The sequence below is a fragment of the Ichthyophthirius multifiliis genome, assembly GCF_000220395.1.
Source record: "Ichthyophthirius multifiliis unplaced genomic scaffold scaff_1120509251400, whole genome shotgun sequence".
Lineage (NCBI taxonomy): Eukaryota > Ciliophora > Oligohymenophorea > Hymenostomatida > Ichthyophthirius > Ichthyophthirius multifiliis.
The window spans coordinates 56,421-82,612 of NW_004085910.1; the positions used below are offsets into that span (position 1 = coordinate 56,421).

Genomic DNA, 26,192 nt, shown 5'->3' on the forward strand with positions numbered 1-26,192 from the left:
AAGCACTATAAGAATATGAATAAAATAAAGAAAATCTTCAAAATTAAATTTAAAATAAAGAAGATGAGTTATAAAATTTGAAATAATAGTAATTAATATAAATAAAAGTATTTCAATAATAATTTTTTTAATTTTAAAGATTGGATTAAATATCTTAATAAAATCAATTAAATTAAAATGATTTAAGCAAAACTAAAATGCAAAACTAAAACTTAGAAGGATTAATAAATGAATATAAATCAAAAGAATAATAAAAAGAAGAATAAATGAATCAATTAAAAAAAGAGTTTGAAATAAAATTCAAAAAAGTATATTATATTTAATAATTATATATATAAATTATTTTAGATTTTATGATAATACATTAAAGAATAAATAAAAGAATAATGAAATTTAATTAACTGCTTAAAAAGAAAAATAATAATTATAAAATTAAAATGATAATTTAAACGAATGAATTAACGATCAAATAAAGAAATATAAAAATACATAGGAAGGTAAAAATTTATTTATATAAATTTAAATATTTACTTTTATATTAGTTTAAACGATCTTAATTTACAAAAATAATTATTAACTAATGATTTATAAGGAGCCTTAGATCAAAAAAAATAAATCTAAGCTTAAAATGAATTATTGAAATAAGGAAATAGTAATAAACAACAAATAATAGATTAATTAAATAAAAAGTAACATTTAATTATTAATATGTGTAATTAAAATTAAAAAAAAGTTTATTGGATTAAGCTTAATTAAATAAAAAATAAATTTAAGATTTATAAGAATAATTATTTGATTATTAATAACATTTAGGAAATCAAGTATAATAGCTAGATTAAGCCATAAAAGATAAAGACTAAGAAATTTTTGCTTTAAAATAAGAGTATTTTTTAATATATTATTTTTAATTTAAAATATTTAAATGCTTTTTATTTTTTTGTATATAGATTTTAAGATTAAAACTTTAATAAATAAGCTTAATAATAATAAATTTAAGATTTACTAAAAGATAAAGCTAATTAAGAAAGTTCTATTTAAGATTTATTAAACACTATCAATAGATTGAATGAAGAATAAGAAAAACTTAAGAAAACGTAAGATCTAAAGATATATTAATTTTTTAAAATTTAAATAAAAAGTATGAATGATCGTTAATAATAAGACCAAAAGCAAAATAATAATCTGAAAAACATTATATAAGAAGAAAAGATTTAATCAGAAAATACTATTAATTAATTAGAGAATTAATTGTAAGAGAAAGATTATTAGCTTGGCATATTAAATAAAAAGTAAAAAACATTATAAAAATATTAATTTAAATTTCTATTAACATAATTAGTTTAAATGATTCTTTGCTTCAAAACTAAAACTTAAATAACAATATAAATAACTTATAATAACAAAAATAAAACTTAGAAAAAGAATTAGAGAATTTATAAAAAGCAAACAAATAAAAAGATTAAGATAATAATTAATTAAAATAAAAGTAAAAAAAAAAAAAATTATAAATTTATATATATTATAAAAAAGGTTAAATGAAAACAATATTTAAAACGATTAAAAATTAAACGAATTATAGTGTGATTTAGAAAATATTAAAAAAAAGAATAGAAAAGATATACAAAAGTTTAACGATGAAATAAAATAAAAAGAAGACGATATCTAAAAATTATTAGAAAAGTAAATACAATTTTTTTTAAATATTATTTTTATAAATAAATAAAGTATAAATGGACTAGATTTTGAGAAATAGTAATCAAATAATTAAATTAAAAATCTTGAAGATTCAATTAATTAATTAAATAATTAAATTTAAGAATTAAAAAAAGATATTAATTCTAAGGATGATATGATAAATCAATTAAAATAAAAGTAAAAAAAAAAAAAAACTAATTATAAATTATAATTTGAAAATATTAAAAAAAAAAAAACTTAAATATTATTATAGCGCAAACGATAATAATCTAAATAATGATAAAAAAATTAATGATCTCGAAAATTAATATAAGAAAAAATAATACCAATAATAAAATGAATTTGATTAGCTCACATAATAACTATAAGATAAAGATGATGAAATTAACTAAATAAAAATATCGTAATTTTTTTTTTTTTAATTTAATAATGAATATATTATTTTTATAAAAAAGATTAAATCAATTAAAAGCAGAAAAAGAAAAATCTGAAAATAATTTAAATTAATTGAGTGCTTTAAAATAATCTTTAGAAAAATAATTTGAAGAACTATAATAAAAGAATAATGAAAAAGATGATTAATTTAATGGAATGAAGCAAAAGTATTTTTATATAATTTAAAAAAATAAAATAAAATAAAATAGTTTAAAAGACAATATTTTATAGAACAATTAAAAATTATAAGAATAATAAATACTATATTTGAATAATCAATAAAATTTAGAAAATTAAATAAATTTATTAAAATAATAATTATAAGATAAACAAGATGAAATAAATAAACTTAAAAAAATGTAATCAAAATATTATTTTAATAAAAAAATAAAAATAATAGGTTAAACGCATTAAATGCTTAAAAAGATTTAATTGCAAATGAATTATTTAATGAATAGTAAATTAACTAAAAATTAAATAGTTATTGTCAAGAACTAAAAAATACGAATAATTTGAAAAATGATGAAATATTATAATTAAAACAAAAGTATAAAAAACAAATTCTTTTTTTAAAAATAATATTTATAATAAAATTAAGTTTATAAGATGTAATAGATTAAAACTAAAAGAAATTAAATGCCTAATAACTACTATTGAAATAAAAAGAACAATAATTAGATATGGAAAATAAAATCCACAATTAAACAGTTGCTTAAAAAGATGAAGAAATAAATAAAATAAGAAAAATGTAAAAAAACTTTATATATTTTATAATTAATAATAAAATATAAAAGGCTAAATGATAGTGAATTATAAAAAAACTTATAAAAAGCAGAAAACGATAAGTTATAATAATTAATAAAATAAATTGAAAGATTATGTGAGGACTTAAAAAATAATAATATTTAGAAAGATGATTATATAAGTTAATTAAAACAAAGGTTTGCTTTAATATAAATGTTTTATTTTATATTTATTTATTATCTAGTTAAAATGAATTAAATGCATTAAATACTTAAAAAGCAGGGGAACTAGCTTTAATTTAATAATAAAAAGAAAGCCAATTATAAAACTAAATAGATTTACTGAATTAATAATTTTAAGATAAGAATTAATAAATGAATGAGTTAAAAAGTAATTTTAACGAGTTATAACTCTAAAATGATTTGAAAAACAAAGAACTATAAAATGCTTAAGAATTAAAAAATAAATTAGATTAATAAATAGCTGAACTTGAATAATAAAATATTTAATAAGATGATGTTATTTAAAAATAAAAATAAAAGTAAATTAAAATAAAAATAAAAATAAAAATAATATAATTTTTTTTTTTTAAAATAAAAAAGTTTAAAAGAATTAGAATAATTAAAAGATGAATAAATTAGAGATTTGGAAATATTATATTAAAAATAACAGAATTAACTTGAAAAACAGATTAAATAGTTAGAATAAGATAATCAAAATAAAGAAGAAGAAATAAATAAAATAAAATAATGGTAAAAATTTTAATTTTATTTTAATTATTTTAATAAAAAGTAATAATGAGGCTAATTATTCAAAAAGCCTTTTGTCTAATTAAATTTAGAATTTATAAGAATAAATTAAAAACTTAGATAAATTATCCTAAGAATTAAGATTAAATAACACTTTAAAGGATGATTAGATAAGATAATTATAATAAAAGTATTTTTTTTATATATATAAATAAAATAATCTCTTTATTTAATTATATTTTTATAAAATAAATAGTTTAAATGACTAAAGTATTTAATACGAATCTAGGATTAATGATGACGAATTAAAACATTAAAAATAACATAAAGAATAAGATAAATAAATTTTGAAATTGAACTAGATGCTACAAGAAAAAGATGAGATAAATGGATAAATGAAAAAAAAGTAAAATTAATAATTATATGTATTTTTTTATTAACAAAATAACATTTTTTTTAGTTAGAATGAATTTAATAAATAGAAAGAATAATTATTTTATGATTTATAAAATTAAAAATAATAATCTTAATAACAATAAGCATAAATTTAAGATTTAAAATAAAACATAATTGAAAAAGACGCATAAATTGAATAACTTTCTAAATAGTATTTTTTTTTTATTTAGTTTATTTTTTTCAATAAAAACAAAAGATTATAAGAAAATATTATTCAAAAAGATATATAAATTAAAGATTTGTAATTAGAAATTAATAATAATTTAAAATAATATGAAAATAATCTTCAATAAATGAATTAGTCTGTATTCTTAAAGGAAGCAGAGCTTTAGAAATTGAAATTAGCGTATAAAATATATTTTATATTTTTTAATAATATATAAAAAATAGAATGAATGAACTTAATCTTTAAAAAGATTTAATTGCAAATGAGCTTTAAAGCATTTAAGAAGAAAAAAATCAATTAGAAATACAAAATCAATAACTCAAACATTAAAATAATTAAAATGAAGATTAAATAAATCAATTGAAATAAAAGTAAACTATATTTTTATTAAAAAAATCATAAACAAATATAACCATATAAAATAAAAGTATTAAAGATTTAATTAAAGAGAAAAAAGCAAAAATTAAAGAATTAGAAATTGTTTAACAAAATAATTAATAAATGTATGAAGCGAATTTGTAAACACTTAATCAATAATTAATTGAAAACTAAAATGAAATTAATAAACTGAATAAATCGTAAATATAAATAAAAATTTAAATATAAAAAATATAAATTTATAGAAATCAAAAGAAAGAATAAAAACTTAAAGATTTATTATAATAATAGTCTGAAAAAAGTATTGAACATGAAAATATTATTAGTTTATTAAATCAATAATTGACTGAAAAAGAGGATAAAATAGAAAACTTTAAGAAAAAGTAAATTTTAAAATTAAATTTTACTTAAAATATAAATTAGACTTAATGACACTATTATGTTAAAAGAACAAAGAATTAAAGATTTATAAAATATATTTGATGAAAAAGATTAATAATTCTAAAATTAATCAAAATAATATCTATAAGAATTATAATAAAAAGACGATAGTATCAACTAATTCAGAAGAAAGTAATATTAACTTAAAATTAATTGCAAATTTATAAAAAAAAATAAAAAAATAAGTTTGAATGATGCTAACAAGATCAATGAATAAATAAATAAAGATTTATTAACCTAAAATGATAAAATAAATGAAATATAAAATTAAAATCAAAGATTAAATTAAATTTTAGACGAATAATAAGGAAAATATAACCAAGTCAAAAATTAGTAATAAATAAAAATTAATAATATATATAATATTATTTTAAAAAAATAGATTAAGTGAAGTTAATAGATAAAAAGAATAATTATCGAATTAACTAGAAATAGTGAATGATTAAATATAATAATAGGAAAATAACTTATAAGAACTAACTCAAAGTCTAGTTGAAAAATAATAATAATTAAATTATATAAAAGCTAAGTAAATTTTAATTATATTTTTTTAATATAACATTTTTTAACTTAAAAAAAGCTTAAACGATGCAAATCGTCTTAATGATTAATATGAAAATGATTTAAAAAGCTTATCTGAAGAAAACAATAGATTAAATAATCTATGTGATTAATTAGCTAAAGATATAACTGTGAAAGATAAAGAGTTAAATAAATCAAAAAGAATGTAAAAATAATAATAATAATAATAATATTTAAATATATTATAAAATATAAAATAAAATTTTATTTTTAAAGTTTGAATGATAGTATTCAAGAAAAAGAAAATTAATTAAAAGAATTATAATTTTAATAAGAAAATAATAATATATTATATGAAGGTGAAACATAGAAATTAAAATAGATTATAAGTCAAAAAGACAATGAATTAAACTAATTAAAAAGAATGTAAATATATATTTTTTTTTGAATATAAAATATTTAAACAAAAAAAATAAGATTAAATGATAATAATTTAACTAAAGATTAAAAAATAAATGAATTAGAAAATATGTCTTTAGAAAAAATAAAGCAGTATGAAATCTAATGTTAATAATTAAAATAATAAATTTAGTAAAAAGATAATGATATAAACTAATTAAGAAGAAAGTATATTAATAAAATAATAAAAAAAATATTTAAAAAAAAAAAAAAAAATATTTAAAAAAAAAAAAAAAAATATTTAAAAAAAAGCCTAAATGATGTTACCCATCAAAAAGATAATGAATTAAAAGAAATATAAAACTAATTATAAAAAGAAAAGAGAAATTTAGAAAATTTAATTTAAGAGCTAAAAAATGGAGACTAAGAAAAAGAAATATAATTAGACCAATTAAAAAATTCGTAAAAAAAAAAAAAAAAATTAATAATTTTTTTTTTAAAAAAAAAATAGTTTGAAAGATATTAATAGTTAAAATGAAACTAAAACAAAATAACTAAATGATAAATATGAATAATTATAAAAAGTAAACTTAAAATAAAAAGAAGCCTTAAACTTAAAAAATTCATAACTAGAAAAACAACTATTAATTTAATAATAATTAGAATACTAAGTTTCTAGTTTAAAGAAATTAGAATAAACTTTATAAAACAAAGAAAATCAACTACAAACGTTCTTATAAAACTTAGATGAATGGAAAAATACATGTGCTAAACAAGAAAAATTAATAGAAGACTTGGTTAAATATAAAGATTTATGTAGATAACAAGAAAATAAAATTGAGAATCTAATGCAATAAATTGGTAATTTAAATTAAGTTACAAACAATTAATTATTAGGAGCAAATGAATATAGAAGCTAAATTAGTCAATTGGAAAAAGAAGCTTTCTAAAAGCTTTAATTAGAAGCTTAAATGAAAGAATTAGATGGGGAAATAACTATAAAAAATTCAGAAATTTAAGGTTTAAAAGATATGTTATAATAAAAGTCTACTTAAATAAATGGTATTATTTAACAAATATTTATATTAAAAATATATATATATATATATACAAAGGTCTATAAGAAGAGATAAAATAACTCTAAAAACAAATTAATAATTTGAAAAACTATCAAATTAAATCTAATTAATAAGATTAACAAATTGAATAACTCAATTAAGCCTTTTAAGAAGAAGATGCCAAAATGTAATTGTTTAAATAATAATAATAACAATAGATAAAACTATTAGAATAAAAGACTAAGGAATATGAAAATAAAATACTTTAATTAGCAAAAGAAATTGAGAACTTGAATTAAATTCTTGTAAATAAAACTGAAGAAAATGATAAACTTACTGATAATATTGAAATTCTTGCAAACGAAATAAATAGATAACATAACCTTTTATAAGAATAAAATTAAGAAATCTAAGAATTATTAATCAGATGTAGTGTTTTAGAAAAATAATAATTAGTAGTTAATAGAACTAATGAAAAAAATACTCAAAACTATACTAATGAAATTGCAAAATTAAAGAAATTAATTACTCAACTGAAATAAAAAAATTAATAAATTAAATAATCGCTAGTTAATATTAATGAACTTAATATAAAAATTACTGATTTACATATGCTTTGTTTTACTCTTTTTATTGAAATCGAATCTTTAAGACATAATGCTCATGAAAAGGAAAGACAACTTGATGAAGTTAAAAGAAATTCGCTTATAGTAATTAATCGCTATTCCGCTGAAAAATAATGAAATAAAATAATATCTTACCCTTATTTATATATATTAATAAAAAAAATAATTCTAATTATAGAATTTATAAACATATAAATGTATTATTTCTATTAAATTTTATATTAGATGAAAAAATACTATTTATTTTTTATGATTTCAGATTTTTAATAACTTTTATGTGAAAATGCTTTATATTAAAAAAATAATTTTATATTTTTATAATTTAATTTAATAGAAATAAAAATATATTGATTTTTTAATTAAATATCATTTTAAATTTTTATTATATTACAATTTATATTAAAAAACATTACTATAAAAAAAATTTTAAAAATATATTTATATATTATTAAAAGCTATTATTTAATAAGTAAAAATATGTATCGGTAATTTTTATTACATAAAGATGAAAAAGACATAATTAATTTTATCTTACCAATAAATGTTTAAGAGGAAGGAATAATAAAATAAATTAAATCTTATAAAATATCTAAAATTAAATTAGTATTTAGTTACTTTCTATATATAATAACAGGAGGAATATTGTATTTATTCACTAGATGGTTTATATCTTTAAAGTTATTTCTTTAAATGACCTAATGTAAAGTGTAAGAAAGCAATTATTTAAAAATTATTTCAGGTGATAATATAGAAACATTAGAACAAACATCAATAAAAATGTTAAAAATAGAACAAAATGAGGAAAAAAATTATTTAGTAAAATAAAATATGTATATACATATTTTAATAATAATAACTAAAAGGTATTTACATATAGATTATATAATTATTATTTTGATATAAATCAAAATATATTTAAACCAATATAATTTGACTTGACATAATATACAAATAATGAAATTCATGCCAAATATGGTAAAGGTATACAAGATTAGCAATAATTTTCACAACTTAAAGCCCTTTTTGGGCAAAATAATACAGAAATTCCAACTAAATCATCAATTAAAATACTTATAGATGAGGTTTTATCTCCTTTCTATATGTTTTAGATTTTCAGTGTTATTTTATGGATTTTAGAGCCTTATTATTTTTATGCATCAGTTATTTTATTAACTTCTGTAATTTCTGCAGCTTTAGGATTAATAGAAACAAAAAAAAATTATATAAAATTACAAAAAATGAGTTTTTTTTAAACCAAAGTTACAATTTATAGAGAAATACATGATTTTATATCATAAGTAAAGAAAAAAAAAATTAATTTAAATAAAAATAAATAAAAAAAAGTAAGATGGATAATTATCAATATCAGAAAACATAAAATCCAAAAAACAAACCATAAGTTCTTTAGAATTAGTTCCTGGGGACATAATGGAAATACCCGACGGCTAAATAATGCCATGTGATTTAATAATGTTAAATGGTTCTGCTGTAATAAATGAATCGATGTTAACTGGAGAATCAATTCCTATAATAAAATAATCATTACCTTATAACAATAATAAATACAACCCAGATTCAGAAGGTAAGCAAAGTACTATTTTCGCTGGAACCAAATGTATAGAAACCCGATATTACTTAAAAGGAAAACTACCTGTTTTAGGCCTTGTTATGTAAACTAGTTTTAACACAATGAAAGGATAGTTAGTGAGATCTATTTTATATCCAAAATAAAACTCTTTCTAATTTTATGTAGATTCTTTAAAGTTTATTGCTGTATTAGCTATTTTGGCTGTTTTAGGATTCCTGGTGTCTTTATATTATCAAATTGAAGGATATAAGTAAGATTATATTGCTTTAAAAGATATTATTTTGAACAGTTTTGATCTCATTACTATTACTGTGCCTCCAGCTCTTCCTACTTGTTTATAGATTGGTATTAGTTGTGCATTACATAGATTGAAAAAGAAAAAAATATTTTGTATTTCCCCACCAAAAGTTAATATTAGTGGAAAAGTTACAATCATGTGTTTTGACAAAACAGGTTTTTTTAAATATAAAGATATTTTAATTAAAAAATAAAAATATAGGAACTTTAACTGAAGAAGGACTAGACATGTATGGAGTCCGTTCAGTTTAATGGAACTAAAAAACAAAAAAAGTTCATTTTACAGACCTAAAATCATCTTGCGATAAATTAGCTGAGATAAAAAAAAAAGATTAAAACGAAAAATACCCAATAGGAGATCCCGAAATGATACTAAAAGAATGCATGTCAAGTTGCCATGGTTTAACCCGAGTCTAAGGAAATATAATCGGGGACCCTTTAGAGGTAAAAATGTTCGAATTTACCGGTTGGGAGCTAATTGAAAGTCAAGAAGGAATGAAATTCGATGATTTGATATTGGCTTAAGTATAGAGTAAAAATAATAAATTGGATAGTAATAATGAATCAGTTGGAATTTTAAAAAGATTCGAGTTTTCGTCTAAATTATAAAGAATGAGCACAATAGTTAAAAGTCTCTAAAATCCTCTTTAGAATTAATATAGACTATACGTAAAAGGTTCTCCTGAAAAAATTTATGAACTTTGTAAAAAAGATACTATTCCTGACAGTTTTCATAATGTCCTTGATTTTTATGCTACTAAAGGTTTCAGAGTACTCGGTTTCGGAGTTAGAACTCTCAAATTAAATTACAGATAAATATAAAAAGTAGAAAGGGATGAAATAGAAAAAGACCTGACTTTTGTAGGATTAATTATTATGGAAAACAAACTAAAAGAAATCACTAGCTAAATCATCAATGAGCTTTAATAAGCCAATATTCGTACTATTATGGTCACTGGAGATAATCCTTTAACAGCTATAAGTGTAGGTAGATAATGTAATATAATACATGAAAAAGCAAGGGTTTATTTTGGAGATTTATAGGATGAAACAGACTAAATAATCTGGAAAGACTTCGATCATTCTGAGAAAATTTTAAATAAAGAGAATTTAGAGCCAGTTGGAGGCATAGAGCCCTACCAAGAAGAAGAAGGTGTGGAAGAAATAAAGTAAGAAAAAGAACTTTTAGAATGTATAAAATAAATTGATAATAACAAAAAACTATCCGAATATAACAAGAAAATATCCATAAATCAAGTGCGTGAAAGATACAAAGTAAATGACTAAGACCGCAGCAAAAGTTTTGATATAATGCGAAACATTAGCAAAAGAGAAAGCTTATATCATTAAATGGTCGAAAGTAAAGAAAATATTGAGATTTATAGCCAATCAGATGCCGAAGACATCAATATTCCTTGGGTTAATTTAGAAAATTTTACTCTGGCAATTACTGGGAGGGCTTTTTCCAAAATGTATAACTAGTCGATTTCGGATAATAAAAAATAATAATAATTATTTAGAGAAATGTTAAATCGAACTTAAATTTTCGCCAGAATGAAGCCCGAAGAAAAAGCTTAGCTACTCCAATCTTTATAAAACCTTCCACATAAGCCCACTTGTGGAATGTGTGGAGATGGTGCTAATGATTGCGGGGCTTTAAAAACTGCTGATATTGGAGTTTCCCTTTCAGATGCTGAGGCTTCTATTGCTGCACCATTTACTTCTAAAATACAAGATATTAGTTGTATAATATAGGTATTGATTGAAGGAAGAGCAGCGTTGGTTACAAGTTTTTCTTGCTTTAAGTTTATGGCTTTATATTCTATGATTTAATTTGTTTGTACTACTTTATTATTTACTGTAGGATCTTTGCCTGCAGATCTATAATTTTTGTATTGGGATGTATTCATTATACTTCCTTTGGCCTTTCTTATGGGACTTACAGAAGCTTATCCGGTTTTGTCAAAGTAAGTTCCAGGGTCTAGTTTAGTATCTTTTTAAGTTTTATTTTCTGTTATTGGATAGAGCGTTATTTTTGCAATATTCTAGGTATTTTTTCGTTTTTTTATGCATCTTTTTACTAATTCTTATTTTTTTTTATTTAAAAGACAATTATTTTATTTATTATTTAAGCTTAAAGTTGGTATCTTCCAATGATTGATATACATGGAGTTAACTATTAAAACGATATGAAAGATGATAATAAAGAAGATATAAGAAAAATATGTTATGAATCTAGTGTATCTATTATTATTTTAATTTAAATATTACTACTTTATTTATTTATTTTTAGATTCTTTTCTATACCAATAATTTCTAGTATATAATTTCTTGCTTAGCTTTTTCTATTGGAAAACCTTTTAAAAAACCTTTTTATACTAATAAATATTTCACAGGTTCTCTAATAGCAATATTAATAATTTCTTTATACATACAAGTAATTCCAGATTAATAAACTATAGATTACCTTGATGTTAAATAAATAAATTTTTTATTTATTTTATATTTTTTTTTATAAAAAAAAAAGATATTTACTGAAGTAAAATATTAAAATGGTTAAATAGCAAAAAAAATGCCTTAATATTGGACTATTATTTTTTTAGTATTCAGTTTAGCTAATTACGTTATTAGCGTTTTTTTCGAGAAACATTTAGTGCCTTTATTCACTTATAAATATAAAAATAGAAAAAACAATAGAAATAATTAAAATTAGAATTCTTAAATAAATTGATATTCTGAAAAGATATAAAATTAATTAAAAAATTAAATTAAATTTAAATATTTAATAAATATAATAAAATAATTTAATATCGTATAAAATTTTCTAATTTTTATTTATAAAATAAAATCACATAATATTTTTTTTATATAAAAACATTATTTTTTAAAACTATTAAAAACCACAATTTAATATATTTATTATATAATATTTTTGCTAAAAAAATATAGTTCAAATGAAAATTCCATTTGTCATCTATTAATATTTATCATATTAATAAGTACTCCATTTTTCACAACTTTGATCAATTAATCTATCCACATAATCGATAAACTTTTTTTTATTTATTTTTAAAAACGTATAAATAGTGTTTAAGTATGTATATGTATTTACCCCTTAATCAGTAGAGTTTTCTTTAAATCTATCTCTAAAAGTAGCTAAATCAAAATCAACAAAGCATTACATATTAGTTTACTCCATCATAATTTATAATAGACAAACAAAAGTATTTATATGTTTTTTAATCTCAATAAATCCTCTAACCATCAGACTTTTAAAATATCCAAATTAATCAGAATTTCTACCTCCCATTAAACTAACATATTCCTAATTTAAAATTAAAATAATAAAAAAATTTAAAATAAAAGATATGAAAATAAGTACATTCGTAAGTTTAAAATTTGCAGTTTCAAATTTAATACCTCCGGGAGCAATAGAAAAAATGAATCCGAAATCAATATGAATGATATGACCAACATTGTCAATTAAAATATTTCCATTATGTCTATCTTTAATTTGCAATAAATAGCATATAAGTGAATACCCAGCAAGACTTTCGACAAAATTCTTTTAAGCTTCTTCAAAATAATCACCAAAAGTTATTTAATAAAAATCATTTAAAGAATTATAATTAGGCACATGCTTCTTAATATAATCTAGGCTTAGTGTATTAGGCAAAAATTCAATAAAGCCTGAATTTGGAGAAGTTACAATAATTTCGTAAGGCCTTAGGTAAAGAGGAATATTTGCATTTTTGAATATTTCACTAAACTTTTATATTAATTACATAGCAATATATTCTTATCTTAAATCATCTCCTCCTTTAACAATAATAGGTCTTATTTTGTAACTTTTCATAAAGCTAAAAGGTGAACTTTCTCTAATTATTTATTATTAATCTTCCCAAAGTTCACCCCAGGGTTCAAAAGTTCTTGGAAATTCAATCTCTTTAATATTTTTATTTGAATCTTTCTAATAAACAGTTTTTTCTATAATATCATAATGTAAATGTTTATAAATTTTGTTTATTGTTTAAAATTTTTGCCCATAATCTTATTTAAGAAATCTGAAAAAATCAATTACATTCTTTATTTTTAAATCATTTATATTAATATGAGTTTTTTTTTTTGATTCCAAAGCAAAATATTTTTTATTAGTAAAGTAACTTATACTTTATCTTCTTTAAATATTTTTTTTTGGAAATTTTTTATTAAAAATGCTTATATTTATATCATATTTATCTAAGCGTTCCTATTCTTTTATTGAATTATGTATTATTATAGAAGCTCTTTTCTCTTTATTATATTCTATTATTTCTTATTCTTATAAAACTAACTTATCTAGTTTATCAAGTGAATAATGAACAAAGCTTTATTTTCTAGCTAAAATTCTTTCTATTATTCCTTTTTTTTACTTACGTTCGATTTCTTTTTTTTTTAGTTTAGCCCATTTTGCAAATCCTTTATATTTTTCCTTTTTTTCTTCATTTGAATCAAACTAATATTTTATTTCGTTTAATTAATCAATAAAATCTTGATTATTTTGGTCAAAAGTTTGTTTCTTATTCAACTTTTCAAAAAAGTCAATGTTCTCTTTTATTTCGTTTAAACTATTGTTTTTATTTAAATATATTTTGTCAAAAATTATAAAATTTATCAATTTTTTATAATTATAAAAATAAAAAATTTATATTTTATATATATATTTTTTTTTATTAGATTAGAATATTACTCTATTGTTTCAATTACTATTTTATAAGGAGCTCTTTTCTTTGTATTAAAACAAACAAAATAATCTTCGGCTATTCTTACAAGCTTTTTTATAATGTTTAAAATTAATATAAAATACATATAATACTGTATTTGAATGATAATTTTATGAGTCATCAATTTCAAATGGAATCAATATTCCTTAATAATAAATGACTCCCCTTATTAATTTATAAATGAAAAAAAAGTTATATAATAATTACTTATTATTTATTCTGTTTTATTATAAATGATTGTTCATTTTTATGATATATTCTCTTAAATGTTAAAGTCTTTCGTTTTCTTAATATGTTTTAAGATGAATTGATAATTTAGTTAAGCTGCTAATAAACTTATAAAGCTAGTTATTATAATTTGATCTATGCTCTTTATCTTTAAATTTTTCTATTAAAACTTTTTTTTAAAAGAAAAAATTAGAATATAATTAAAATGCTGTTTAAAATTATAAATAATAACTTTAAGTATTTTATTCTGTCATTTAATCATTTTAAGCTTATTTTAAAAATAAATCAGATACTGCGCTATTTACCATTTCTCCTTCAATTTACTTTTTTAATTTATTATATATAAATTATGATTATATTTTTTTACTCTTTAAAATTTCTTTATTTATATTTTCCAAGCTTCATTTGTATATAATTTACAACACTCACTATAAGCTTAAATTATCCAAGCTGTCTGATTATTTTAAAATTATTTAATATTAAACAAATACAATTACAAAGTATATGAAATAAAGATTTACTTTATAATAAAACAATATATTTTGCTTAGATAAATCACACAAAAACTTGTCTAATTTACTTGATTATTTTATAATTGTTAAATATCTTTTAATTTTTAATTATAACATTTAAAATTAAATATTTTTTTTTAAAAAATAAGTAAAATTACATTATTTATGTTAAATAAAAATCTAAATCTTTATGACTTAAAGTGTATAATTTATTCACTAAATATTCATGTATTTATTCTTAAAAAAATTTCTTAAATAAATACTCAATCAACATTTAAGTTGTAAACATTTCAGATTAAAACATTTTTAAAAGACTTTATTGCTTTTCAGGAAAATCTATAATTTTAGTTAACTAAACTCCTAATTATATTATTTTTTCTTAATCAAAAATATATTGTTTATTTTAATTTTCCTAATTTTTATTTTGCTTTGTATTTGATTATAAAATTTATAAATCCATTAAAATTAAAAAGTATTAAAATAATTATATATATTAATTTAATTAAAATTATTAAAAATATATTTAAAATTAAAACTCTTTATAAAATATATAATAATAATACTATTATATATATCTTACTACTTTAAAAATAAATTGTAACATATCTTCATATGCTAAAAATGATATAAACAGAATAATAAAAATCTTATTTTTGATTAAAACAAAAGTTAAATTATTGCATATATTTCGAAAAATGAATATCTTTATAAATGTTATTTTAATATAAAAAACTTATGTAAAGTTTATTTAAGAACCGTTTAAATATTAATTTTTAAAAAAGATTTAATTATTTTGTTTATTTTAAATATTTTATAAAATAACATAAAATTATTTAAATATACTAAATCTTATATTAATATAATTATTTTTTTAAAATTAAACATTATAGATAAATAACATTAAATTTATATTAATAAAAATATAACTATTTTTATTCACAAACAAAAAAAAGTTTAAAGCTAAAAAGTAAAAAAAAGATAATGTCCTAATAAGAAATTATAAATTTTCTTTCAAACTAAGATTAATATAAGCAAGAATCAAGAATATATAAAAAAGGTGTTATTAATAATAATTAGAATATAGTGTTTTTATTAGTTGATACAATCAAAAATATAATTGAATAAAAAAATAGTTTTTCAGCTATAATATAATTAAATGCAATTCGTTTATTGAAAGAATGTTTTGAACTTTAAAATAATAATAATTTTATAGAATTAGTTGGATAGAAAATATTGCCGATAATGAATAGAATAGCTATATTTAAAAAAGAAATACATAAAGATGATAGAGGTAAAGAATATTTTATTGAAAAAGAAACAGATGATTAAAATTTAGTTATAATAGGAAATTCCTTTTTAAGAATAGTTTTGGAATGTATATACGTTTGGGCTTAATGGATGTAATAAGGTTCTTGTTTTTATAAAGTTTATTCGAATTTAGTAAATGAATAAGTAAAATTTCCATCTGAATTTTATTATTTTAAAACAGAAGTTTTGAATTTAACATTATAATAATTTCGTGAAAATAAAATGAATGAATTATAAAAATAAAAAAAGTAAAATTCGGACTAAATATTAAACTAATAAATAATGGAAAGTAATTGTAATTAATAATTATTATTAGTAATAGAATAAAAAGAAGAAAAATAATTAAAACTTTTCTTATAAAACCAATAAGATTTAAAATAGCAATTAAAATAACATTTATAATAGTAAGAAAATTATAAAGAAAATGAAGACTAATTGATTTTTTTTTTAAACAATATGTAGAGCTCTTATGATTAATATAAAAATATGATTAATTCTTATACAAATAATCTTGAAGTTTAAAATCAAGAGCTTTATATAAATATATAATAAGAAATTTAATTTTATCATAAATTCTAATCTTATATGAACGAATTATAATAAAATCGAATTGGTTTTAATGATTTTAAGACTTCTTTGTTATCCAATTTTTAAATTTAAAATATTTCTAATAATTTTATAGAAAATAAATAAACTTAAACATAAAATATTTAGCCTAAAGAAGAAAGTTAATACAATAAATAATTGCAAAAATATTAAGAATTCAAAAGTTAAAAAAAATAAGGAATTTCTATTTATATTTAATAAAGTTAAATAAATAATAAAAAAATGAATCTAAGATCATCTAATTAATCGACAAAGATAAATAATTTGATTTAATTAGAATCTAATTTATCAAATTTTAATATAAAAAGTTCTTAGAAGGCTAAACCTTTAATAAATAAAAGATCTAGTTTTTTATAGTGTTCATAATAAACTGCTTTGTTTGAATAAAATATTAATTAAGATAATTTTCTAAATGATTAAATCTTATAAGCTTTATAAGAAAAAGATTATTATAAAAATCTTTATTTTTAAGCTTAAAAAGATTTAGATAATTTTAATAGATAGCATGATGATATGTTAAAAAAGATAGAAATATAAAAGCAATTATGAAGATTAGCTTTTTAAAATAAATAGCAAAAATACTTTTTAAAATATATTTTTTAATATAAAATAAATTATATTATTAATATATATATACATAATTTCAAAAATATTTGTCTGAATTTTTATATTAATTTTAATGTATAATAAAAAAAAAATATATAATATAAATAAAATTTAATTTTTAATTATATAAATTATATAAATATTATTTTTTTTATTTTTATTTTTTATATAGAAAATTAGAAAAAATTATTTTAATCTTAAATATTTCAAATAAAAAAAAATATAATTTATATATAAGCATAAATTATTAAATTCATTTTTTATTAAATTATTTTTAATTTTATAATAAATTTAAATTAAAAGAAATTAATTTTTTATTTATAATTTTGTAATAGTACTTAAGAAGATTTCAAATAATATAAGTAGTATTAAATTTAAACAACATAATAATGATTCTTAATAATAGATAGCATTTTATTATTTTTTAATTATTTTTATTTATTTTATAATAAATATTCAGTAAAGCAAAACTATAAATCTATTAATTTTATTTATATATTTTTACTTTTAAAGCCATAATATTTTACTAAACTCAATTTCGAAATAAATAACATATTGAAATTAAGTATTTAGTATTAAACTTTTTATTCTTTATAATAAATAAGATTGCATAATATTTTAAAAATATTTAATTAAAACACTTAAAAGCTTCTTATTTGAAAATAGAGTATATGATATTATTTTAATTATGGTTCATCTTTTATTCATTATCAATATTAAATTTTACGTATAAAATAGGCTATTTTAATCCAATAATTTTTCTTTTTGTTATGTATGTTTCTGAAGTAATATCATTTATTTTAATTCTGGATGGAATACTTATGATACTTTTAAACTTTATGTTTAGCTATTTTATTATATTTGCTACAATTATTTAACTGAATTTTGATTAAATATTTGATATATTATTTTTAATTATTAGTATAATATATTAATTTGTTTTATTATGGTTTATATAGACTTTTATAAATGAATTTCAAAAATAAGTTGATATTATAAATAACTTTAATTAATAATTAGAATTTCGAAAATAAATATATAATAGAGAATCTTTTTAAGAATAAGCACCAATAAATGCGCAACAAATAAAAAAGATAAGCGAATAAACTTTAAAAGACGAATGCTCAAAAATAAAAAATTAATATAAATATAATGAATCAATATAATAATTTAAGAAATAATAAAAGAAAGTCCTATAATAATCTAATTAGGATAAAATAGTAAAAAGCAATAATTAATTAATGCTATAAGATAAGGTAGAAAATAAATAATTTGACCATACAAATATTTTAAACAATTTAGAATAAGCAATATTTGTATTCATATTAGAAACATAACAAATAAGCTTTTTAAATAAAAAAGCTAATTAAATATTAAATTAGAATGAGTTTATGAACTTTAATGATATATTAAGTAATATTAATATCAAAAGCTTTAGTAAAAAGTGTTAAGAAAATTTGTTAAAAGTTAATTTTAATTCTATGCAAGTGAGTGATTCTTAATTTATGATAGGAGGAAATTAAACTAGAAATTCAGTAAATATTTAAAGCATAATAAAAATAAGTAAAGATAATTAATAATTAGAAGAATAAAATTAAGAAAAATAATTAAATTTATTACAATTTTTATAATAAAGTAAATAATTTTATTTGTATTTTATTTAATTATTTTTTTAAAGTATAAGAAAACCTAAGTTCATGTAATTAAAATTAAGATGGTTTAATGTTTGAAATTGAAAATTATAAATTTTAGAATATAAATCTATTATCCGATTTAAATTTTATTAAAATTATTATTTAAGAAAATAAATAAGTAATATTATCAATAGAAAGCATCTAATAAACATAAAAATATTAAAAATAATAAGTAGCAAAATAAATTTAATAAAGAATGCTTTAAACTATATCCCATGAACTTGGAACTTATTTAAATATACTTAATAGTTCTTTATAGGCATGTATGTATGAAGATACAATACCTTAGGAAATAAAAAGTAATTTACATTTTTAATTATTTTTTATAAAATAATAAAGGGGATTATTTAGACTAATGTATTTCTAGTGTTGATTTAATTAATTTCCTTGTTTAAGATTTTAGAGATTATTAAGATATTTTAAATAATAAATTAAAAATCAAAAATGTAGAAGTAAATATAATTTAACTTGTGCAAGAAACAATAAATTTATTTATAAAATAAGCAAATGATAAATAAATATAAATCTAAAATATAGTAAAAAATAAAATTCCTTAAATTATATATATTGATAAAACTAAATTTTAACAAATTCTTGTAAACTTAATTTCAAATTCTTTAAAGTTTTCTCCTTAAAATTCTTCGATATAAACATTTCTAGAATAAAAAAACGGTTAAATTATTTTTAGTATTCAAGATTAAGGAATAGGAATGACTAAAAAAGAAAAAGAAAGATTATAATATTTACTAAAAGAAGGATTTACAGAAGAAAGAATATCCAAAAATTCTTCAGGATACGGATTTGGTCTATCAGTGAGTAATATTTTAATTTAAAAATTAAACAAATCAGATAATGCAAATAATAAATAGTAAGGACTAAATTTTAATTCAGAAAAATAAAAAGGCTGTTTTTTTTATTTTTCAATTAGTTATATAGAATAAAATAATTTATAAAGTAATTCCATTAATAATCCAACAATAATAAATATTAATGATAATGAATATATTTAGATATAAAGTAATTCACCTAACAAATAAAAATCAAAAAGAAATACATAAATAAAGTAGCTTTTATTAAGTTAATTACAAATAAAAGCATCTGAAAAAGGAAGTATCAATTTGGATTAAGAAAACAAAGAAATAATAAATACTGTAAAAAAAAAATTACGAGAATTTGATAAATAGCTTTCATTTGTAAATGAAAATAATTAAATATAGTAAATATAAGCATTTAGATAATAATCCAAAACATAATTAAGCAATATTTAATAAATATCTCTTTTTGGTCCTTAAATATCTATAGATCTTGATAATTAAGAAATTTGTAATATTTAATCATCTGATGATGATATTTAGGAAATTCAGAAAGTAAGGAGCACAAAAAAAATAACTAAATCAATTTATGTACTTAACCAATATAATGATATTCCCTATATTTTAATTGTAGATGATACATAAACTAATCATAATAGTTTACAAATATTTTTAAATAAAGTATTTAATTTTCCTTTAGAAAATATAGTTCATGCATATAATGGTATGGAAGGAGTTTCTTAATTTTTAATTTATTAAGGTAAATTAAAATTAATTTTTATGGATATTAATATGCCTATTATGGATGGAATGGCTGCCACTTAAAAAATAAGAAATATACTCTAAATGTAAGTAAATAGTTAAAGTCAAACTAAAATAATTGCATATACTGCTTACAATGATCCTGAAACTGAAAAAGAATGTTTTAATCAAGGATTTGATTATTATTTAAGTAAACCTGTAAGTAAATAAAGCTTAGAATAAGTTTTATTTGAAAATAATATATTGTAAATATTGGAATCACATCATTGATATAAATTAATCAATTATTTAATTACAATTAATTATAATATTAAAAATCTGCTATTTAATTATTTTTTCACTTTAAAATTAGTGAATTGTATTGAAAAAAAATATCTATTTAAAAAAAAATTATGATATTCATTAACTTTAATAAATATAAAAAAATATAATAATATTTATTTTTTATAAATTTAATAATTTTTCAAATTATAAATAGAAAAAGACTTGATTTTCTAAAATTTACTCTAATCATTCTGATATTTTATAAAATTTTTTTATAAGTTTATTCTATGTTTCATATATTATATTATTTATATGACTTCATTTAAAAGCTTTTTCTAATATATGTAAAATTAATCATATTTTAAAATTAATTTGATAAATTAAAATATAAAATCTAGTTCATTATATCAATAAATTATTTTTTAAGATTTATAAAATTTATCTTATTATTAAATATCTAAAAAATATGATATAACTTAATAAAAAAAAAAAATATAAATAATAAAAATAATAGATTAAAATTAATTAATTAAAAATAAAAAATTATTTAAACAAAACTAATCTAAATATATAATAAATCAAATATTAATCAAAGATTATTATTTTATTAAAAGAAAACTTATTACAATTTTTTGATAGCTTTAAAAGCTGATATTTAATCTTTAACTTCTAATATATTTTAAATATATTTTTCATGAATTCTAAGATAGGGATTACAGCTTTTTTCTTCAATTAAACTGCTTGGTAAGATATGGTTTTATTAATTATTTAGAGCCTCTTAAACTAATTAAATTTTAGAATTAATTACATTATTATTAGGGTCTAAAGCTTTAGAAAAAATTAAATTTTTTAATTCTCCATCTCTTCCTGGGAAAACCAAACTTTCATTAGGAAAAGCCTTTAATTTAAATAATGATTAAACAAATTTTAATGCGTTAAATTCTTCAAAATCTCCTAAGGAACTGAAAAATAATAAATATATATATATATATATATATTATATATATATATTTAAAAAAATATATTTATATATATATATATGTATCTATATATATATATTAATCTTAGAAAATATATTTATACCTTACTAAAAGCATTTCACCTGTAAATAAAGCAGGTAATTTAGTAGAAAAATCATTTACTTAAGTGATTTCAATCGTATAAAAATCATTTTTATGTCCAGGTGTATGCAAAAAACATACACATAAATCACCTATAGATATTGGTTATAGCTCTTCTACATATTTATTGCTAAAGCCTTATTTTTCTTATTCTTTTCCTGCAATTATTTCTAATTTAGGGTTATGTTTTAAAAATTATTCACTTTATTAATTCATAGGGCCGTTTGTTTATGTACATAAAATATGAGTTAATTTGCTATTTAATGTATTCTCTAATTATTTTATATATTCTATTGCATTTTCATATTCTCCAGGATCTATACTTATTAATTAATTTTTTTATGTATCATGCACTAAATAACCTATATTTTTTATTTTTTAATTTTAATTTTTATTTTATTTTTTACCACAATAATTATTGTTTTACTTATAAACATAAATTTATTTTAATAGTGTATGGTTTATAGCAGTATATGGATTAGAAATTTATGAAAAATATAAATTGCCTTTTTTATACAATTAAGCAAGATTATATTTTTAATGAACTAAATATTTTTAAAATAGCATTTTTTATTTTATAAATAAAAATATAAAAAGGATATATTATATAAATTAAAATATAATTATTATTAATATTAATAATATTTATTTCAAAAAAAATAACAAAAACTTCTAAATATAAATAAAAAAAGATTATTATATTTAATCTCTCATAAAAATAAATATTTTATAATTTAGTATATGATAAACTTAATTTATTTTTCAATCGCTCATTACAGAAGGAGCCTCTTCTTCATCAATTTTAGTCAATAAATTTGCAATTTAATTATCTAATAAATCTTTAAGTCTTAATTTCATACTATCATCAAGTTCTAATAAAAATTTAAATTTAAAAAAAATAAAAAAGATTAAAGTAAATAAAAATAATATTATATATACAATTTTCTTAAGCAAATTTCTATGCAAGTAATTCAGAAGTATCATTTTCATAAACGATAATTCTTTCAGTTTTATCTTTACCCAAGTTAACATCAACAAAAAGTAATGGTACTCTTTCTTATGAGTTTTCTAATTTTTTTCTTTGAATAATAAAGATTAAAAATAAAAAAATTACTTTATTAATTTAATGATCTATTTTATTCATATTAATGATGTGAAAAAAAATTATCATTATCATTTTAATTATCATTATCATAATCGATATAATTATCATTTTATTATTATTATTATTATTATTATTATTATTATTATTATTATTATTATTATTATAACTACATAAATTAATATTATTCATATTCTTTTTGTAATTGTAATTGATGCTTTTCAAATTATTCTTGTATTTATTAATCGTTTTGGAATATTTCTTTATTCTTTAAATTCTTTTAGCTTTCCTAATTTTTAATATTACTTATGCTATTACTATTACCATAACCTCTTGTAAACATTTATTATTTTTCTTATCTTTATTTATTTCCTAATCTCATTCTTTCTATAGATTTGTCAATCTATTTAGGTGTAATATATATTTAATTGTTATTTTTTTTTGTATTTTTTGTAATTAATTCTGGTTAAAAAGTACATTCTTCGCAATTTTTTTCGAATTCTATTTCTTCTTTATCCCTATCTTTTTTTTAAAGTTTATTTTTATTTTTAGCAATTGAATATAACTCTAAACTTTTTTTCATTCCTCCAATTTATTAAGAGCAAATACTTTCTGATTATAATAGATTCTCATTACTTTTAATGTTTTATTTATTTATTAATTAAGGATGAAATGAACAACTTTACTAGATAGCAATATCTTAGCAAGCTTATTTTTATAATCTTGTATTAATTTGAGCTTATTTTTAGTACATTAGCAGATCAACATGTGTGATTTTTCCATTAGCAGGTACTTTAACATTAATTTAATTATTTTCTATTAAATTAGCCGTTTCCTCTAACAATTTATCTCTATAAGTATCTGCCATAACTTTAGATTTCGGCAAGATCGCTGGTTGATAATCAAACTCTTATTTAAAATTTGTTTTTTTCAAGGCTTCACTACTCAGCCTATTTCTATATAATAAATTAAACTCTTTTTGAACTAATTTAGCTTCTTATAAAGAAACAATCCAATTTCCAAATTAATCAATATAGCCTATTCTTGGTTTAGATAAAACTTCATTCAATTTGTTCGAAAAAAAATCTTATTAATTATTCATATTTTCATCTTCTTCCTATATATTTTATAATTAATTTTGTTAATTTTCCGATTAAAGCTAAAAACCGAAAATTCCTATCACAATAAGCAAGAATTAACATAGATTGCATTTAGAAATACTATTCTATTCATTTCCTCTTAAATTATACCATATATCATATATCAATTTTCTTTCTTAATGCAAATACACTGAATTTTTATCTGATAAATTATTATTATTATTATTAAGATATTTTTACAAAAAGTTCATTTTAGAAAGAATTTCACCCATTTAAATATAATCAATTTTTTCTTCTTTTTTATCAAAAACAACTTCATCGTATATTTCTTCGAAATCCCTAACGAATTTTTGAGCGACGATTTATTCGTTTTTTCCTTAATTAAAAAAGCTTTTATTACTCATTTAAGATTTTTGTTTAAGACTATTTTATTCATTTTGTTATTTTTATTATCTTCTTATTGCGTCTTAATATAAATTGTTTCCTACATCTCCTTTTCTTAATAAAAGTTTGCTTTTTTCATTTATTTACGGACAGCAATTTTTTTAAATGATTTCTTTCACATTTTCCTAAATTTGTAATTAATTTTATTTTTTTGCATGAGAAATATTAAATAGTCTATCATGAATTGGCTAAGAATAATAATCAGAACGTTTTGACTGAAGTATTTCTTCACTTTTTTAATTTATTTTAGGCACATAAGTATTTTCGCTTTCATTCATTTCGTTCTTTAAGTATTTTAACATATTTACTTTATCATTTTATTATTTCTTAAATTTCTCTTAATCACTAAGGAATTATTAAAGGCTTCTTATTTCTTAGTTCTTAAATGTTTTTGGGGCAAAAGTGCAATTTTCCATTACTTTTTTTTCTAAATTTTAAGCCATTTATTCCTTATTTTCTTTCTAAATTATTGCTTCTTTATTCAATCGGTTAAAAATATTGTCTTTTTGTTTAAATTCTTTATTATCTGCAGAATTCAATTTTTAAATGTCTTAATATTAGTTTTAATAATTATTTTATTATTGCTTCCCATATGATAAATTTTCATATAGATTTTTAGCTTTACTTTAAATGGATTTATGACAAACCTTTTGTAGTATGATTTTGAGGAATGTTTTCTTTTATTTGAATATAATTATATTTATTTAATGGCTTTTGTTTTGATTATATTAATAATATTCTTCCTATTCATCATCTTCAGATATATCAAAAGTATTAGGGTCTTCGTCTCCCTGTATTCTTTGAAAAGCTATCTCCCTCTAAATTAGTTTTTCATTATTTTCATTCCCAAAATACTAATCATGCGCTATTTTTGATGGTATAAATTACATATATTTTATATGAAAGTTTTTTTATATATAATTTATTTTTTAAGGAAGAGATTATTTTTAAATTTTTTTTTTTTTTTAAAAAATACAAGAATTTAATTTATCACTTTTTAAAAATAAATATATTTTTCGAGCGATTTATTATAATTAATAATAATTTTTTTAAACTATAGGTATGTTTTAATACATTTATTTATTTATTGTCAAATATTATAAAATTATCATTGATTTAAATTCTCAATTATAATAATAATAACATATTTTTTTCAGTTAATTCATTTTAGTATGAAAAATATATTTTTTATCTTTATTATTTACTATTTTATTTTATTTATACAAAATTTTACTTTAATTTAATTTTTTATTATTAAAATTAATTTGTATAAAATAAAGAAACAAAAATATATTTATTTTTCAAAAATTATATTT

At 17.5% G+C, this 26,192-nt stretch overlaps 6 protein-coding genes across 6 annotated transcripts, besides 13 other annotated features; 3 read left to right on the plus strand and 3 right to left on the minus strand. All coding sequences in view use genetic code 6, as the record gives it.

The window, feature by feature from the left end:
• The first annotated feature begins 186 nt into the window (after positions 1–186).
• Positions 187–211: a microsatellite.
• A 287-nt stretch (positions 212–498) lies between these two features.
• Positions 499–548: a microsatellite.
• Positions 549–1,237: 689 nt separating this feature from the next.
• IMG5_196550 (hypothetical protein) lies at positions 1,238–12,285 on the plus strand (the record flags this gene model as incomplete). Its single annotated transcript, XM_004024220.1, has 17 exons — positions 1,238–1,289; positions 1,340–1,486; positions 1,531–1,680; positions 1,726–1,872; positions 1,949–2,098; positions 2,151–2,297; positions 3,880–4,029; positions 5,047–5,196; positions 5,447–5,593; positions 5,645–5,791; positions 5,863–6,012; positions 6,298–6,447; positions 6,497–6,569; positions 9,014–9,710; positions 9,757–11,603; positions 11,663–11,794; positions 11,848–12,285. Coding segments are annotated over 17 exons (4,872 nt in total), but the record flags the coding sequence as incomplete, so codon positions are not given.
• Positions 3,399–3,447: a microsatellite.
• Positions 3,401–3,442: a microsatellite.
• Positions 3,402–3,447: a microsatellite.
• Positions 5,014–5,052: a microsatellite.
• Positions 6,232–6,296: a microsatellite.
• IMG5_196560 (hypothetical protein) lies at positions 8,533–8,967 on the plus strand (the record flags this gene model as incomplete). Its single annotated transcript, XM_004024221.1, has 1 exon — positions 8,533–8,967. A coding segment is annotated over one exon (435 nt), but the record flags the coding sequence as incomplete, so codon positions are not given.
• A 219-nt stretch (positions 12,286–12,504) lies between the features above and the next one.
• IMG5_196570 (phosphatidylinositol 4-kinase, putative) lies at positions 12,505–15,446 on the minus strand (the record flags this gene model as incomplete). The annotated part of the gene is made up of 9 exons (XM_004024222.1): positions 15,216–15,446; positions 15,067–15,151; positions 14,913–14,999; positions 14,839–14,868; positions 14,284–14,366; positions 13,971–14,161; positions 12,937–13,541; positions 12,667–12,879; positions 12,505–12,528 (listed from the first exon to the last, which is right to left on the minus strand). The coding sequence occupies exons 1-9, from the start codon at positions 15,359–15,361 to the stop codon at positions 12,505–12,507; spliced, it is 1,464 nt and encodes a 487-aa protein (XP_004024271.1). The 5' UTR covers positions 15,362–15,446.
• A 2,207-nt stretch (positions 15,447–17,653) lies between these two features.
• Positions 17,654–17,688: a microsatellite.
• A 133-nt stretch (positions 17,689–17,821) lies between these two features.
• Positions 17,822–17,853: a microsatellite.
• Positions 17,854–19,540: 1,687 nt separating this feature from the next.
• Positions 19,541–21,115, plus strand: IMG5_196580 (response regulator receiver domain protein; the record flags this gene model as incomplete). The annotated part of the gene is made up of 2 exons (XM_004024223.1): positions 19,541–20,422; positions 20,636–21,115. The coding sequence occupies 2 exons, from the start codon at positions 19,541–19,543 to the stop codon at positions 21,113–21,115; spliced, it is 1,362 nt and encodes a 453-aa protein (XP_004024272.1).
• Positions 21,116–21,587: 472 nt separating this feature from the next.
• Positions 21,588–21,655: a microsatellite.
• A 43-nt stretch (positions 21,656–21,698) lies between these two features.
• Positions 21,699–22,707, minus strand: IMG5_196590 (hypothetical protein; the record flags this gene model as incomplete). The annotated part of the gene is made up of 2 exons (XM_004024224.1): positions 22,193–22,707; positions 21,699–22,071 (listed from the first exon to the last, which is right to left on the minus strand). The coding sequence occupies exons 1-2, from the start codon at positions 22,444–22,446 to the stop codon at positions 21,699–21,701; spliced, it is 627 nt and encodes a 208-aa protein (XP_004024273.1). The 5' UTR covers positions 22,447–22,707.
• Positions 22,086–22,168: a microsatellite.
• A 285-nt stretch (positions 22,708–22,992) lies between the features above and the next one.
• On the minus strand, positions 22,993–25,766 carry IMG5_196600 (hypothetical protein; the record flags this gene model as incomplete). Its single annotated transcript, XM_004024225.1, has 3 exons — positions 22,993–23,102; positions 23,170–23,298; positions 23,345–25,766. The coding sequence occupies 3 exons, from the start codon at positions 25,764–25,766 to the stop codon at positions 22,993–22,995; spliced, it is 2,661 nt and encodes an 886-aa protein (XP_004024274.1).
• Positions 23,394–23,499: a microsatellite.
• Positions 23,436–23,499: a microsatellite.
• Positions 25,767–26,192: the final 426 nt, after the last annotated feature.